This window comes from Crinia signifera, chromosome 4 (genome assembly GCF_055691185.1).
Source record: "Crinia signifera chromosome 4, ASM5569118v1, whole genome shotgun sequence".
NCBI lineage: Eukaryota > Metazoa > Chordata > Amphibia > Anura > Myobatrachidae > Crinia > Crinia signifera.
Window position 1 is genome coordinate 8,400,889 of NC_139220.1, and position 16,363 is coordinate 8,417,251.

The 16,363-nt window shown below is 48.3% G+C and overlaps 1 protein-coding gene across 13 annotated transcripts in view; it reads right to left on the reverse strand.

Annotated features, from left to right (window-relative positions):
- Nucleotides 1–492: 492 nt before the first annotated feature.
- Nucleotides 493–16,363, reverse strand: part of ERC1 (ELKS/RAB6-interacting/CAST family member 1) — a 124,723-nt gene continuing 108,852 nt past the window's right edge. For 8 of the 13 annotated variants that reach the window (XM_083180947.1, XM_083180945.1, XM_083180944.1 and 5 more), the window contains 2 exons: nucleotides 9,773–9,961; nucleotides 493–8,369 (listed from right to left, as the gene is read on the reverse strand). In XM_083180947.1, coding sequence (XP_083037073.1) covers nucleotides 8,232–8,369; nucleotides 9,773–9,961 — 327 coding nt within the window. In that variant the 3' untranslated portion in view covers nucleotides 493–8,231. Of the gene's footprint in view, nucleotides 8,370–9,772; nucleotides 9,962–16,363 lie in introns of those variants that run through there. The other 5 variants (XM_083180953.1, XM_083180951.1, XM_083180949.1 and 2 more) reach the window with 1 other exon arrangement.

Below are 16,363 nucleotides of genomic sequence, written 5' to 3' on the forward strand. Positions count from 1 at the left end.
CTCCTATACAATGGATAGGCTGCACTCTCAGTGATGTCACTGGCTCCTAGTGACTGGATAGGCTGCACCCTCAGTGATGTCACTAGCTCCTATACAATGGATAGGCTGCACCCTCAGTGATGTCACTAGCTCCTATACAATGGATAGGCTGCACCCTCAGTGATGTCACTAGCTCCTATACAATGGGTAGGCTGCACCCTTCGTGATGTCACTAGCTCCTATACAATGGATAGGCTGCACCCTCAGTGATGTCACTAGCTCCTATACAATGGATAGGCTGCACCCTCAGTGATGTCACTAGCTCCTATACAATGGATAGGCTGCACCCTCAGTGATGTCACTAGCTCCTATACAATGGATAGGCTGCACCCTCAGTGATGTCACTGGCTCCTAGTGACTGGATAGGCTGCACCCTCAGTGATGTCACTAGCTCCTATACAATGGATAGGCTGCACCCTCATGTATGAATCAAAAAAGAATAAAATACCATCGCACGTTTTCAGTCATTTTTATTCATTTTAATTTTATTTTTTTATTTTTGGCATCCTGTGTCAAGAAAATAAACAAAATTAACAAATTAAAATATTGGTACATGGAGAGAGAGAGAGACAGAAAGGTTTACATTAAGCCTTTCGCTTCCACGAGACCAGGCTGCGCTTGCACTGAGGAAATGCAGACTGGCGCCTCCTAGGACTCTGGAAGGGAAAATATATATATATTTTTTTTACCCTTAAAAAAAAAAAAAAAAGTTTGTACAAGGTTTAAAAAAAGGCACAAAACAGCCCAACGAAATACAAAGGGAGGAGATCACGAAACCCCTTTGTGGCAATGGTGACGCGAGGCGGCTGGCTTCTCCGACAGCGGGGGGTACATTATAACATACAGAAACACATCTGACATACAAGATTAGGGGCGAATCGGCCAGCAGAAAAAAAACATATCTCCCCGTAATTCTATAAGTGGGGTCTCCCTTCCTAGCCCACAAATCCCGTTGATTCTCACAGGAAAACACATTAAACTCCCTTCCCCTACAACATGCCCAGATAATACATTCATTATCACCCCATGCCAGGCGAGGGCCACTCTGCGCCAGTGACCACAGCGGTCAGCATCGCCAGGGATAAAGCAGCTGATCACACGCTCAGTGTTAAAGCTCAGAGACAATGAACTCTTCACCAGGGCGGACAAGACTACATTTCCCATGATGCTCAGCCGGCTGTTGCAGACTCAAGTCTCTGCCTACAAGGTTTCTATTCATGCTTTTAAAATACAAAAAAAAAAAAGTACTACATATAAATATTTAATACTTCGGTCAGCTGTAAAAAATCAGCAAAAGGTTATATATAGGTCTATGCCAGGTTCCTCGAGAACCAGCTCGCACACTGTGCAGGATGCAGTAGGCATGGTGCCAGCAGCCATATTGTTTGGCAGAACCAATATTAGAGAATGGGCTCCAGCTGGGCTTGGTCCTAGCGGCTGCAGAGGTGCAGGTGGCGGGTGGTTAGAGTGGTGGTGATCACACAGCATACATCCATGGGCAAACGTTCTCGTCTGGCGGGCATTATACTTGGCAAAGTAATAGGCATTATAGAGGTGAACCTGGGCACAGGGATGTGTGTGTTGGGCAACAGTTTAGAAGATTAGGCACTTGGTAATTGATGATGGCAATGGGACCAGTAGGAGTGTGTTATGCTGGGCACAGGGCTATGTATGATGGGTATGAGTGTGTTATGCAGGGCACAGGGCTATGTATGCTGGGTATGAGTGTGTTATGCTGGGCACGGGGCTATGAATGCTGGGTATGAGTGTGTTATGCAGGGCACAGGGCTATGTATGATGGGTATGAGTGTGTTATGCTGGGCACGGGGCTATGTATGCTGGGTACGAGTGTGTTATGCTGGGAACGGGGCTATGTATGCTGGGTATGAGTGTGTTATGCAGGGCACGGGGCTATGTATGCTGGGTACGAGTGTGTTATGCAGGGCACGGGGCTATGTATGCTGGGTACGAGTGTGTTATGCTGGGTACGGGGCTATGTATGCTGGGTATGAGTGTGTTATGCAGGGCACAGGGTTAGGTATGCAGGGTACGAGTGTGTTATGCTGGGTACGGGGCAATGTATGCTGGGTATGAGTGTGTTATGCTGGGTACGGGGCTATGTATGCTGGGTATGAGTGTGTTATGCTGGGTACGGGGCTATGTAAACTGGGTATGAGTGTGTTATGCTGGGCACAGGGTTAGGTATGCTGGGTATGAGTGTGTTATGCTGGGTACGGGGCTATGTATGCTGGGTATGAGTGTTATGCTGGGTACGGGGCTATGTATGCTGGGTATGAGTGTGTTATGCTGGGCACAGGGTTACATGTACAGGGCACGAGTGTGTTATGCTGGGCACAGGGTTAGGTATGCTGGGTATGAGTGTGTTATGCTGGGCACAGGGTTAGGTATGCTGGGTATGAGTGTGTTATGCAGGGCACGGGGCTATGTATGCTGGGTATGAGTGTGTTATGCAGGGCACGGGGCTATGTATGCTGGGTATGAGTGTGTTATGCTGGGTACGGGGCTATGTATGCTGGGTATGAGTGTGTTATGCAGGGCACGGGGCTATGTATGCTGGGTATGAGTGTGTTATGCAGGGCACGGGGCTATGTATGCTGGGTATGAGTGTGTTATGCAGGGCACGGGGCTATGTATGCTGGGTATGAGTGTGTTATGCTGGGTACGAGTGTGTTATGCTGGGCACGCGGCTATGTATGCTGGGTATGAGTGTGTTATGCAGGGCACGAGGCTATGTATGCTGGGTATGAGTGTGTTATGCTGGGTACGGGGCTATGTATGCTGGGTATGAGTGTGTTATGCAGGGCACGGGGCTATGTATGCTGGGTATGAGTGTGTTATGCAGGGCACGGGGCTATGTATGCTGGGTATGAGTGTGTTATGCAGGGCAAGGGGCTATGTATGCTGGGTATGAGTGTGTTATGCAGGGCACGGGGCTATGTATGCTGGGTATGAGTGTTATGCTGGGCACGGGGCTATGTATGCTGGGTATGAGTGTGTTATGGTGGGTACGGGGCTATGTATGCTGGGTATGAGTGTGTTATGCAGGGCACGGGGCTATGTATGCTGGTTATGAGTGTGTTCTGCTGGGTACGGGGCTATGTATGCTGGGTATGAGTGTGTTATGGTGGGTACGGGGCTATGTAAACTGGGTATGAGTGTGTTATGCTGGGCACAGGGTTAGGTATGCTGGGTATGAGTGTGTTATGCTGGGTACGGGGCTATGTATGCTGGGTATGAGTGTTATGCTGGGTACGGGGCTATGTATGCTGGGTATGAGTGTGTTATGCTGGGCACAGGGTTACATGTACAGGGCACGAGTGTGTTATGCTGGGCACAGGGTTAGGTATGCTGGGTATGAGTGTGTTATGCTGGGTATGAGTGTGTTATGCTGGGCACGGGGCTATGTATGCTGGGTATGAGTGTGTTATGCTGGGTACGGGGCTATGTATGCTGGGTATGAGTGTGTTATGCTGGGTACGAGTGTGTTATGCAGGGCACGGGGCTATGTATGCTGGGTATGAGTGTGTTATGCAGGGCACGAGTGTGTTATGCTGGGCACGGGGCTATGTATGCTGGGTACGAGTGTGTTATGCAGGGCACGGGGCTATGTATGCTGGGTACGAGTGTGTGATGCAGGGCATGCTGGGTATGAGTGTGTTATGCTGGGCACAGGGTTACATGTGCAGGGCATGAGTGTGTTATGCTGGGCACAGGGTTAGGTATGCTGGGTATGAGTGTGTTATGCTGGGTACGGGGCTATGTATGCTGGTTATGAGTGTGTTATGCTGGGCACGGGGCTATGTATGCTGGGTATGAGTGTGTTATGCAGGGCACGAGTGTGTTATGCTGGGCACGGGGCTATGTATGCTGGGTACGAGTGTGTTATGCAGGGCACGGGGCTATGTATGCTGGGTACGAGTGTGTGATGCAGGGCATGCTGGGTATGAGTGTGTTATGCTGGGCACAGGGTTACATGTGCAGGGCACGAGTGTGTTATGCTGGGCACAGGGTTAGGTATGCTGGGTATGAGTGTGTTATGCTGGGTACGGGGCTATGTATGCTGGTTATGAGTGTGTTATGCTGGGCACGGGGTTATGTATGCTGGGTATGAGTGTGTTATGCTGGGTACTGGGCTATGTATGCTGGGCACAGGGTTAGGTATGCTGGGTATGAGTGTGTTATGCAGGGCACAGGGCTATGTATGCTGGGTATGAGTGTGTTATGCTGGGTACTGGGCTATGTATGCTGGGCACAGGGTTAGGTATGCTGGGTATGAGTGTGTTATGCAGGGCACAGGGCTATGTATGCTGGTTATGAGTGTTATGCTGGGTACGGGGCTATGTATGCTGGGTATGAGTGTGTTATGCTGGGCACAGGGTTACATGTACAGGGCACGAGTGTGTTATGCTGGGCACAGGGTTAGGTATGCTGGGTATGAGTGTGTTATGCTGGGTATGAGTGTGTTATGCTGGGCACGGGGCTATGTATGCTGGGTATGAGTGTGTTATGCTGGGTACGGGGCTATGTATGCTGGGTATGAGTGTGTTATGCTGGGTACGAGTGTGTTATGCTGGGTACGAGTGTGTTATGCAGGGCACGGGGCTATGTATGCTGGGTATGAGTGTGTTATGCAGGGCACAGGGCTATGTATGCTGGTTATGAGTGTGTTATGCTGGGCACAGGGCTACGTATGCAGGGCACGAGTGTGTTATGCTGGGCACAGGGTTACGTGTGCAGGGCACGAGTGTGTTATGCTGGGCACAGGGTAAGGTACGCTGGTTATAACACTGCTGTGGGCCAAGCAGCGCAGTCATAGTGAAGGCAAAGGTCCAGTCTAAAATTCTGGTTCCACTCCAACAAAATGTCCGCCTGCACTGTGAGTAACATCTCCACATATTCCTAATGCACAGAGTGGAAGCTGCCACGGGTACCAGCGCGCAGGCCTCTGTGTGTTTCCTGCCCACCTAGTGTGTTCCCAATCACTCAGATCCGTGGGATTCTCACAGACATAACCTTTATAAAGAAAAATATAATATAAATATAATGGATGGAGAACCAAATAAACAAAACAATAATTCTGTTATCAAACACCTCCAACCGCCATGAGAAACTACACATCCCAGCATGCCCTGCCTGCATTTAGCTATTAGGGCACATGAAAAACTGTGACAGGGCATAACTGGGACATGTAGTTCCCCATAATGTACGCAAACCTCTCACAGCTCTGCAACAGCCGCTGGCCACCAGTAACCGTCATACTCTGCAGAACTTTACACGGGAGCATTATCGATATTGCTGCTTTACTATTGTAAAAATTCAGGCAGTAAAATGACATAAAAAGATTGAATATGGCAATTAATGCACACGCAGGAACGCACGCACACCCCTGTCACATGTACACACGTGTGCGTGCAAATACAGTACACACACATCTCTGTTCCGCGGGGGGGTTTGTCAGCTGTGGGGCCCCCAGTTGCACCCACGGCCTGGACGAATGGGGACCAATCAGAGGAAATTACGGACATCAGACACAGATGGGTGGTTAAGGGCCCCGGTACAGGCGTAGATCACAAGAAAGAAAGAAAAATATAAAATAAGGAAAATGACCTGATAAATTCAGGTGTTACACGTTACTCCTCAACAACACGTCAGGAACGGAGGGGTGTGAACTTTTTTTTTCTTGTTTGACATAAAAGTTTTCCCCTCCAAAAAACAACGTCCCCCCCCCCTCATATTATAACTCTATAAAACTGTAGCAGCGGCAGCCATTTTGCTCAGTAAGATTTGCCTGTAGTGTAGGTGGGTGTGTATGCACAGTACACTATATATATATATATATATATATATATATATATATATATATATATATATATATATATATATATATATTGCATACATACGCACAACTATTTAATGTAGTGTCAGGTTGTATGCCCCACAAATACTTAAAAAACGGATACGGATGCTTCTTGCCGTTACTAAAAGGAGATATTTTTTTACAGCCTCTATATAAGCACAAGATAAGCCGCCTGCGAGTGTGATCCTGTGACCTTTGCCCTCTCGGCGTCGCGCTGTGCTACCTCATCCCTCTGCTGTGACCTATACGCCAACTCACAGGATATAGGATTAAAACATATTTGGCGAGTCCGCACCTAGCAGCGTCCCCCCCCAGCAGCTTCCTTCCAGTCTAGACTGAAGACAACAATGCGATCGTACACTGTACACGGTATTTATACACTCGGTTGAAAGCTCTCCCATGACGATCCTGGCTAGCGAGCCCAAGACATCAACAGACGATCGCCGCTCCGTGTCCGGAAAGCAGGACCCTCGAGTCAAATCTGTAGGCTACAAGTGAAAGCTTTTTCTTTCTTTTTCAACCCGTTATGGAGGTATCAAGTCTCGCGCCTCTGGGTCTTATTACGGACACCCATTTGAGCGATAGGCTCGTAGCATAATAAATATTGGCCCTCAGAACACAACAGGAGCGGGTGACAGGTGCAACTCTCAGGACTTCATAACTGGAGAACCCCCCCCCTTTCAAGGGAGTAACATTCCTGGGCCTGTCATGTTGTACAGCCTAAACACATCTGGGTGGAACGGACAGCTGCTAATTTATGGCGCGTTTATCCTCGCAGACTTAGAGAGGACACACTCCGCTCTGTAACTGGGGTCTGCTCACGGAGCAGGATCTGAATTATCCGCAGACTGGTTGAGACCTTTGACCTTGGCTGACGATAACTTACTGGAAAAAGCCTAAACATCCCCGGAAAAAAAAATTCCACCGTGTCTCCAGTGCGCGGAAAGCGCCATCTTCACCGACGGCTCATTATTTCGCGATACAACCCCCCTCCCCCTTCCCAATTCCCTGTTAAACCTCCTGGTCAGATCTGAATTGCATGGGTTCTGACTGATACGTTGAATTCCTGAGGTGATCAGAGGTAGAGGGTCTTATGCTGGCCACCAGGAGGGGCTAGCTGTAGCACAGATCGGACTCAGACATCGGTGGTACGGTATCTAGCTGGGACATCCGAGGGACTTCATCCAAATCTAAGCGAAAGTTCTGCACCCTATGCGCCGGGCAAGGTTTCCCCAACGACGATAAATTGTAAATGGGATTAAATGAGCCGGCCCAGCGAATGTTACGTTAGATCTTAGTGTAGTGTTCTCCAAAGGTTTAGAACTTTGCCACCAACTATCGGCTGGGGATATTGCTTATTCACTCCGTCCAGAGAGGTCTACAAAAGGTAGGATTTGAAAAGAACCCAAAAATAGACGATAAAACGTTCACCTTCACAAATATATAAGCAAGAAAAATAATTCCTGCCAAGACAATGATGGCACGCGTCCGATGCCAATTTCAGTAAGAGTACAGGATTATTTTTGTGTTACATATATATCTGTGAATGGTTGAAGGTGCCTTTTCGGGTTGTATCGGCTGGTATTTCAGTGCCCGTTTAAAAAAAACAACTCAACCGGTCAAGAAGGAGACACCGGTTGGGTTGGGACTGCTGGGTTTGTGGAGAAGGACGGGCCGATGCTGGCTGAGATATCCCTAACCAGGACAAAGGAGGAGGGTCTGTTATCTGGTAGTACAGGTGATGTCATTTGCAAACCCCGGAGGTATCTTTAGTTACTGGAAAAGACGGTGAACAATTATCTATTGGAAATGAATGGAGTCCGGTGCAAAATTTAGACCATGTAGTGTTGGCCAGAATACTTGTCGGGTTGAAGGACAGGAATATAATCTCTGGAGACGAATGGGAACCTCTGTAACAGTCATATTAGACAGCTTATAGCCGTGAAGATTGGCGCACAGGACCCTTGGACAATACGCCGTCAGACGCCGTCACAAAGGGTCTCGGCGAACTCTCTCTCTTTTCTTCAGAAAGTCTGATGAGTTAACGAACGGAAGAGTGGACCCACTGTAACGAAGGAGAGCAGCATCTGGTCCAGAAGGGTCATACTGACCAACCCAAAACTCCAGGAGAAGTGTCAGCCCTTGCGGTTAGCGGTCAAAACAGTCCAGTGTGCCGACAGGCAGTGCAAGGCTGGATGTGCGGGTCCCTACCCGAGGCTGGAGCCGACGGGTGGAGGGGGAATATTGTCGACTGACACCGCGACTGTGTGGCAGAGCTAAAAGGTGATGTCCTTGTTCCCTGGGGCGGGAGAGATCAGGAGGACTCTTCCAAGGCATTGACCACTTGCTCCAGAATGTCAGGACAGTGATCCGCAATCTGCTGCAGGATGGCGTTGGCGAACTCCTGCAGGTCCGCACTCTCACGCTCGCATTTTTCTAGCTCCTCGCTCAGCTGCAAAGAAACGGGAGAGGTTAGTAAATGGGGGCAGGGAACCGGGACATTCTGCGCAGCATAAGTGCGAAAACATGGAAGGAAACGGGATACAGGTAATACAGGTAAATACGTTCTAATTAGGCGAAAGTGATCAATACTGAAGCTCTCATCCACTTCCCTCGCTGGTGGAAGAAGCCCACAGCCGGCCAACGTCCGCCATGAGACAGGCGGCATATGTTCCATATTGATTAGGTCTAAATATTTAACGGGTTGACAGATGAAAGGTCGAAAGGGCTTGTTGTGGACATGTACATAAGGTCAACAGATCAAAGGTTCACCGATACAAAATGTCGACACATAAATGGTCAACATTCTTTTTTTTTTTTTTTTTTTTACAGGTTTTCACAACTGTTGCTATAGTTACCAGCCACGTGGTCTACAGAAAAGTGACCTGTGACAAGCGGAGTGCGCCTGTGAGGGGACACGTTTCCACTGACTGTAGTCACAGATGATAGAACATACAAAATGACCCTCCCAAAAAACACTTGTCCACCATTGTCCTTGTTGACCTTTCGGACTTGACGGCCTCTACCTGTTTACCTATCACCTTTTTGTCATTGTCTCTCTAACGCACATTGACCACATACGGTCCGACCTAATAACAATCTAACTAGACCATCGATGGCCAATACAATCCTCAAGATTTACCAACAGTCCAGGTTTTCCAGGCCACTTGTGGAACTGTAGAATGTGCTGGTTAGGAATGAATGCAGCACATGTTGAAAATGTGAGGAAGTAATGACTGCACCTGGGCACCAGCTAGGGGGTCTAGGGAATGTGACAGTTAGTAATGACTACACCTGTGCACCAGCTAGGAGGTCTGGGGAATGTGACAGTTAGTAATGACTGCACCTGGGCACCAGCTAGGGGGTCTAGGGAATGTGACAGTTAGTAATGACTACACCTGTACACCAGCTAGGTGGTCTGGGAAATGTGGCAGTTAGTAATAACTGCACCTGTGCACCAGCTAGGAGGTCTGGGGAATGTGACAGTTAGTAATGACTGCACCTGTGCACCAGCTAGGGGGTCTAGGGAGTGTGACAGTTAGTAATGACTACACCTGTACACCAGCTAGGTGGTCTGGAAAATGTGGCAGTTAGTAATAACTGCACCTGTGCACCAGCTAGGGGGTCTGGTAATCTGTCAGTAATGCACCTGCACACCACATCAGCGGTCCGGAAAACATGGACTGCTGGTAGATCCCGAGGACTGGTTTGGCTAGACACTGTAGATCTTCCATACTACACCCCTATTATCTATTAGGAGGAACCAGTATGCAGAGTATACTGACAGATGAGGACATTACCACAGGTGTCCCTCCCTGGCTCAGGTGTAAGGGGGGGGGGGGGGGGCACACTCACTTGTTCGGCTGTCATCTTCTGCAGCTTCTGTTCCCAAACTGCCTGGTTGTCATCCAAGTAGAAGGAGTCAGGCGGGTGAAGCGCGTGGAGTATCTGGGGGTCCCTGTCCTGGCACAGAGCAGTCAGGTGCCCGATGTACAGTTTGAGTTTGCTGCGATTCTGGTCGAGGTCTAGGAGGGGTTGGATCATCTAAGAGGAGAGGAGGAGAGAGGTTGGTGACACTGCTCCTGCGCAGACAGACGTGACCCCCCCCCCCCCCCAAACACCAATATCGGGGACAGAATATGGAAGCCCCTCACCAGAAGCAGCACACACAGGGACAGGTGACTGGGGGCAGGGGACACTGATCACTCTCCCAGCACCAGCTACAGACATACAGGAACACAACACTGAACCTCTGACACAGAATGATCCCGAAACGTATTCTCAGAAGTCAGAGCAAGTAACCGAGGCGGCTGGTGACCTTTCCGCCATACAAAAATATGTAACCAGATTCGCAGCCCTTTTGTGGGCCCGACGAGAACGCCTCTTATCAATTCGCAGTAGCCGGATGCTGCGGCATGTGTCCGGTATAAATCTATACATAAACCTAGCGATATCCTGTATCAGGTGTGAAGCACCGCAGGCCGGGAGATACGCTATCTCTCCGCCACGTCTGGCCGGGTGACACAAATGGCTGGCCCCCTGGTACACATGGGTTCAAGTGGCTGTCAGCGCCTGGATAAGGCAGAAATAAAAGCTGTGACATAAGCCAGCTGAACGGTGGGGAAACCAGATAGAGGAGAGCAAGAGTAGGGGCTGTGCGACGGAAGATAACTCCGATCCCACTTGAGGAGAAATACCAAGGCTCTGAGGAGAGCGTTCGGCCACCCAGCGCTATACACACAGCACGGAAGATTCCCGCACACCCAACACACAGCGACGGCAATGAACCAAGAGAACAGACAAAATGGCGCCCTCCACAGTGGTGGACGACCGGTTCACTTCAGGACGCCAGCACTCATGGACTGACCTTTATCCAGCAATATTCTCACAGATATTAAAGATATAAAAATGTGTGTTAAGCGGTAAGCAGCCTCCGTGATGGAACTACAAGTCCCAGCATGCATCCTTCCTCGCAGCACTGGGCCTGTAGGCCTTACATGAATAGAGGAATTAATCATTTAGCTTTCTCTTCTGCTTATGTCAATATAAAGTACATTTCTCAGACAGAACGCTGGCTGTTACCTAAATTAACCTTGTCACTGTTTTTTTTGCCAAAGGCACTGTATGCAAATGAGGTGGACAAGCCATACGTATTAGAATATGCAGATTGTCCCTGACTCAATACCTTTGGGGGTGATAAATCTATTTTCAAAGATTTTTTTTCCTTCCAGTTTTAACCACATAATAGGTAACCCTTAGGGAAGGTTACAGAGCAGGTATGTCCAACCTTGGCCCTCCAGCGGCTATGAAACTACCAGTCCCATCATGCCTGGCGATAGTTATTAGGGATTGCTAAATCTATTGCAAGGCATGCTGGGGTGTGTAGTTTCACAAAAGCTGGAGAGCCAAGGTTGGATATGCCTGTTGTAGAGCATTTGAAGTGTACCTAAGGCCTAAACATGACGGAGGCAGCCATATTGTGGGCGGAGAATGCACCAAGAACGTTTGTCGTCACTGGAGCGTTACCAGGCCACAGCGGACGGATGGGCCTCATCCTCATACACGAACGAATTAAACATCTGTTCAAAGCCTCGGAGTCCACACACAGCAGCTGGAAGTGTCACATCCATCCGGCGGAGGCCACAAAGCCGGGGAGAGGATTTACAAGACGGGCGATTCGCTACGCCTGACGCAGGGGAGTGATCAATGGAGTTTGTACATGTTTGAGGCATCAACAGGAGCCTCGTGACGGGCAGAATTCGTCAGCGCGTGTCGGCACCTGCTGTGGCCCATTAATAAGGCCAGTGTGGGTAGACTTGACGTCCTGTAATGGGTGACAAAGTTATGCAAGATGTTTCGTTCCAGACTGTGCGGGATGAGGAAAACGGATCATTATTCGCATCCTATACATCGCTGCCGCGATACACGTCTGACTCCACCCCTTTCTGTAACGCTGCATGCACCTGTCATCCAAGGACATGCATATCCCCTCCCCCAGCATTAAAGTCGATAGTGATCATTCTAGCACCCGCCATCTTTGAAAACCCATGTAGTTCCTGTTCCCTGCCTGGGGTGTCGCTGTCTGCTGTGGTGTTTCTAGCACATGTCTGGTTTGTATATCAGTGCTGATATACAGACCACACTGTGCTAGAAGCGCTACAGCAGACAGCGACACCCCAGGCAGGGAAGAGGTACTGCTTGGGTTTTCAAAGATAGCGGGTGCTAGAATGAACACTAAAAGAGGTCTAAAAATCTATTTATTCAAAATAGTATAATGGAGTGCAGGCCTCAATTTAGTGCAAAAATTTAAAAAAAGTGCTCTGTCCTCTGCCACATCTGACCAGCAGGGGCACTGTGGAGTTAAATTCCATCTACGTGTTGCTTCCAAAACCATCCAATCGATACCGGGAACTTTGAACAATTATTTGCAACTGAAAATTCAGAAGATCCCGGCGGCACGAGCGTTTCCCTGAGTGTACGGAACAAGCTCGCTGTTGGGTACGGGTCAGGTGGTAAAGCGATCCTCGTTTCTGCATATGTGATTGGGTGTTGGCCTACAGTGAACGCATAGGAACAACAGGGCGTCATCCAGCCAAGCCTCCGGTATAAGGAAGCGCCTTCTCTGTTCTGTGCGGCACAGCGTCCTGGGGAAAGTCAGGGAGTCACCAGATATACGCAACAAATATAAGATTGCCTGGAATTCTGCTTCCTAATGGTTCTCATTGTCATACATGAAGTGGAACACCAGTCTGGTATCTTATTCATGGTTAGGGGCAGCACGGACGGTGTAATGGTCAGCAATACTGCCTCACTGAGGTCATGGGTTCTATCCCCACCATGTGTTACATATACAGGGCAGTACGGATGGTGTAATGGTTAGCGTTACTGCCTCACAGCACTGAGGTCATGGGTTCTATCCCCACCATGTGTTATATATACGGGGCAGTACGGATGGTGTAATGGTTAGCGTTACTGCCTCACAGCACTGAGGTCATGGGTTCTATCCCCACCATGTGTTATATATACGGGGCAGTACGGATGGTGTAATGGTTAGCGTTACTGCCTCACAGCACTGAGGTCATGGGTTCTATCCCCACCATGTGTTATATATACGGGGCAGTACGGACGGTGTAATGGTTACATTACTGCCTCACAGCGCTGAGGTCATGGGTTCTATCCCACCATGTGTTATATATACGGGGCAGTACGGATGGTGTAATGGTTATATTACTGCCTCACAGCGCTGAGGTCATGGGTTCTATCCCCACCATGTGTTATATATACAGGGCTGTACGGACGGTGTAATGGTTAGCGTTACTGCCTCACAGCACTGAGGTCATGGGTTCTATCCCCACCATGTGTTATATATACGGGGCAGTACAGATGGTGTAATGGTTAGCATTACTGCCTCACAGCGCTGAGGTCATGGGTTCTATCCCCACCATGTGTTATATATACGGAGCAGTACAGACGGTGTAATGGTTACATTACTGCCTCACAGCGCTGAGGTCATGGGTTCTATCCCACCATGTGTTATATATACGGGGCAGTACGGATGGTGTAATGGTTAGTATTACTGCCTCCCAGCACTGAGGTCATGGGTTCTATCCCCACCATGTGTTATATATACAGGGCAGTACGGATGGTGTAATGGTTACATTACTGCCTCACAGCACTGAGGTCATGGGTTCTATCCCCACCATGTGTTATATATACGGAGCAGTACAGACGGTGTAATGGTTACATTACTGCCTCACAGCGCTGAGGTCATGGGTTCTATCCCACCATGTGTTATATATACGGGGCAGTACGGATGGTGTAATGGTTATATTACTGCCTCACAGCGCTGAGGTCATGGGATCTATCCCCACCATGTGTTATATATATGGGGCAGCACGGACGGTGTAATGGTTACATTACTGCCTCACAGCGGTCATGGGTTCTATCCCCACCATGTGTTATATATATGGGGCAGCACGGACGGTGTAATGGTCAGCAATACTGCCTCACAGCGGTCATGGGTTCTATCCCCACCATGTGTTATATATATGGGGCAGCACGGACGGTGTAATGGTCAGCAATACTGCCTCACAGCGGTCATGGGTTCTATCCCCACCATGGCTCTAACTGTGCGGAGTTTGTATATTCTCCCTGTACTTGTGTGGGTTTCCTCCGGGTGCTCCGGTTTCCTCCCTCAATCCAAAAATATACTGGTAGCTTAATTAGCTCCAAATAAATGAACCCTAGAATGTCTGTGTGTGCATGTACATGTGGTAGGGAATATAGATTGTAAGCTCCACTGGGGCAGGGACTGATGTGAATGTTCAACTATTCTCTGCACAGCGCTGCGGAATATGTGTGCGCTATATAATAACTGGTAATAATATTCTCTGTACAGCGCTGCGGAATATGTGTGCGCTATATAACTAACTGGTAATAATATTCTCTGCACAGTGCTGCGGAATATGTGTGCGCTATATAACTAACTTTTAATAAGAAATAAATAATAACAGATACAATCTTCCTGAGAAGATTCACACTATAAAAAAGTGGACTTTATACTTTACCAAACACTAAATTCAACAAATAAATAGCCAACACCCAGAATTTCCTGCGATCCGTCGCCGGGGGTAACGACCGTTTGCGATGGAGCTCATAGGATTAACAAAAAGTGGATCTTGTTTTGTGAAAAATAGTATATTATCCCTGGTTCTGCGCTCCTTATGGCTGCCACCAAAGTTATAAGTGAGGAGAATTCCCAACTCCTGAGTACAGAAATATACAAAACAAAGTCTATAACTCCCAACGGCGCCAAGAGGTGGGTGAAGTAATTTGCAAGCATACAAGTGATAAGAGAGGTGATAAAATAATGCAGCAATACTTCCTTTCAATTACAAAGGGGGTTCTCTTAGATCCTCTTATTCAATCAGGATGTCCCCAGTGGGTAGGATGATTCAAGGTATGTGGAAACAGAAAGGCTTATATGGTGAAGCCAGTTTTTAATCACACACACATGAAATACATAATATGAAACAATACAATATTCAGAACAATGTTAAAAACAAATGGATTCCGGAAGACAGAGGTGAAGTGCTAATTACCAGCTGCAGTATCAGAACTGGTGGTTAGTCAGTTCATAAGCTTAAGTGAATCAATAGTCACCAGTCCAAACGCCCAGGTGGTCTGCCTGGTAGAAGTTGATCCAGAATAGGTAACAGTCCTTCAGCGCGTCTGTCCCAGAAATCCTGATGCCACAAGTTTTACGCCAACGCGTTTCGACCCGTAGATATGAAGCAGTCAGCGGTGAACGCTCGTTACCGCTGACTGCTTCACCTGCGCATTCAGGGATAAAAAGGAAGTCTTCACATCAGCCACATACACAGCCTTGAAAAAGACCCTTCATATCTACGGGTCGAAACGCGTTGGCGTAAAACTTGTGGCATCAGGATTTCTGGGACAGACGCGCTGAAGGACTGTTACCTATTCTGGATCAACTTCTACCAGGCAGACCACCCGGGCGTTTGGACTGGTGACTATTGATTCACTTAAGCTTATGAACTGACTAACCACCAGTTCTGATACTGCAGCTGGTAATTAGCACTTCACCTCTGTCTTCCGGAATCCATTTGTTTTTAACATTGTTCTGAATATTGTATTGTTTCATATTATGTATTTCATGTGTGTGTGATTAAAAACTGGCTTCACCATATAAGCCTTTCTGTTTCCACATACCTTGAATCATCCTACCCACTGGGGACATCCTGATTGAATAAGAGGATCTAAGAGAACCCCCTTTGTAATTGAAAGGAAGTATTGCTGCATTATTTTATCACCTCTCTTATCACTTGTATGCTTGCAAATTACTTCACCCACCTCTTGGCGCCGTTGGGAGTTATAGACTTTGTTTTGTATGGATCTTGTTTTGTACCTAACGAAAGGGCCGTGGAAATTCCCTGCGAGCGTTGGTGGGGGGGATATTGGTATAGGATGATCCCCACCCTCCACCCCACTCCACTCACACAATCTACAGCCATTTACCAGCACAAAGCCTCAGTGTAAGATCACCAGCGGCTTAATCCTCTTATTCAGCGGAGAATCAGGAGACAATACTCAGATAACAGATGAGATGGAGCGCAGCAAAGCAGGTTAGGTACGCCTGCGCTGCCCGCTGTGGACGACGAAGCATCTGTGCCACCGACTCCAGTAAGATGTCTGCCCGGCTCATGAGAGAAGAAACACAGAATAAGCCGGGGATGTATCCAACCTTCCAAAGAGCTAAAGTGGTGAAACTGCCCCCAGGTTTGATCCGTCACCCCCTTGGTATTCTGCATAAAACAGCGGCCGGCGATAAGATGGCCCTGCAACTGTGACCACGCGCCTGCCAGGGCACATTGAGACTTGTGGTTCCATGGCGGCTGGAGGAACACAAGTTGGTGCCATTTGTCT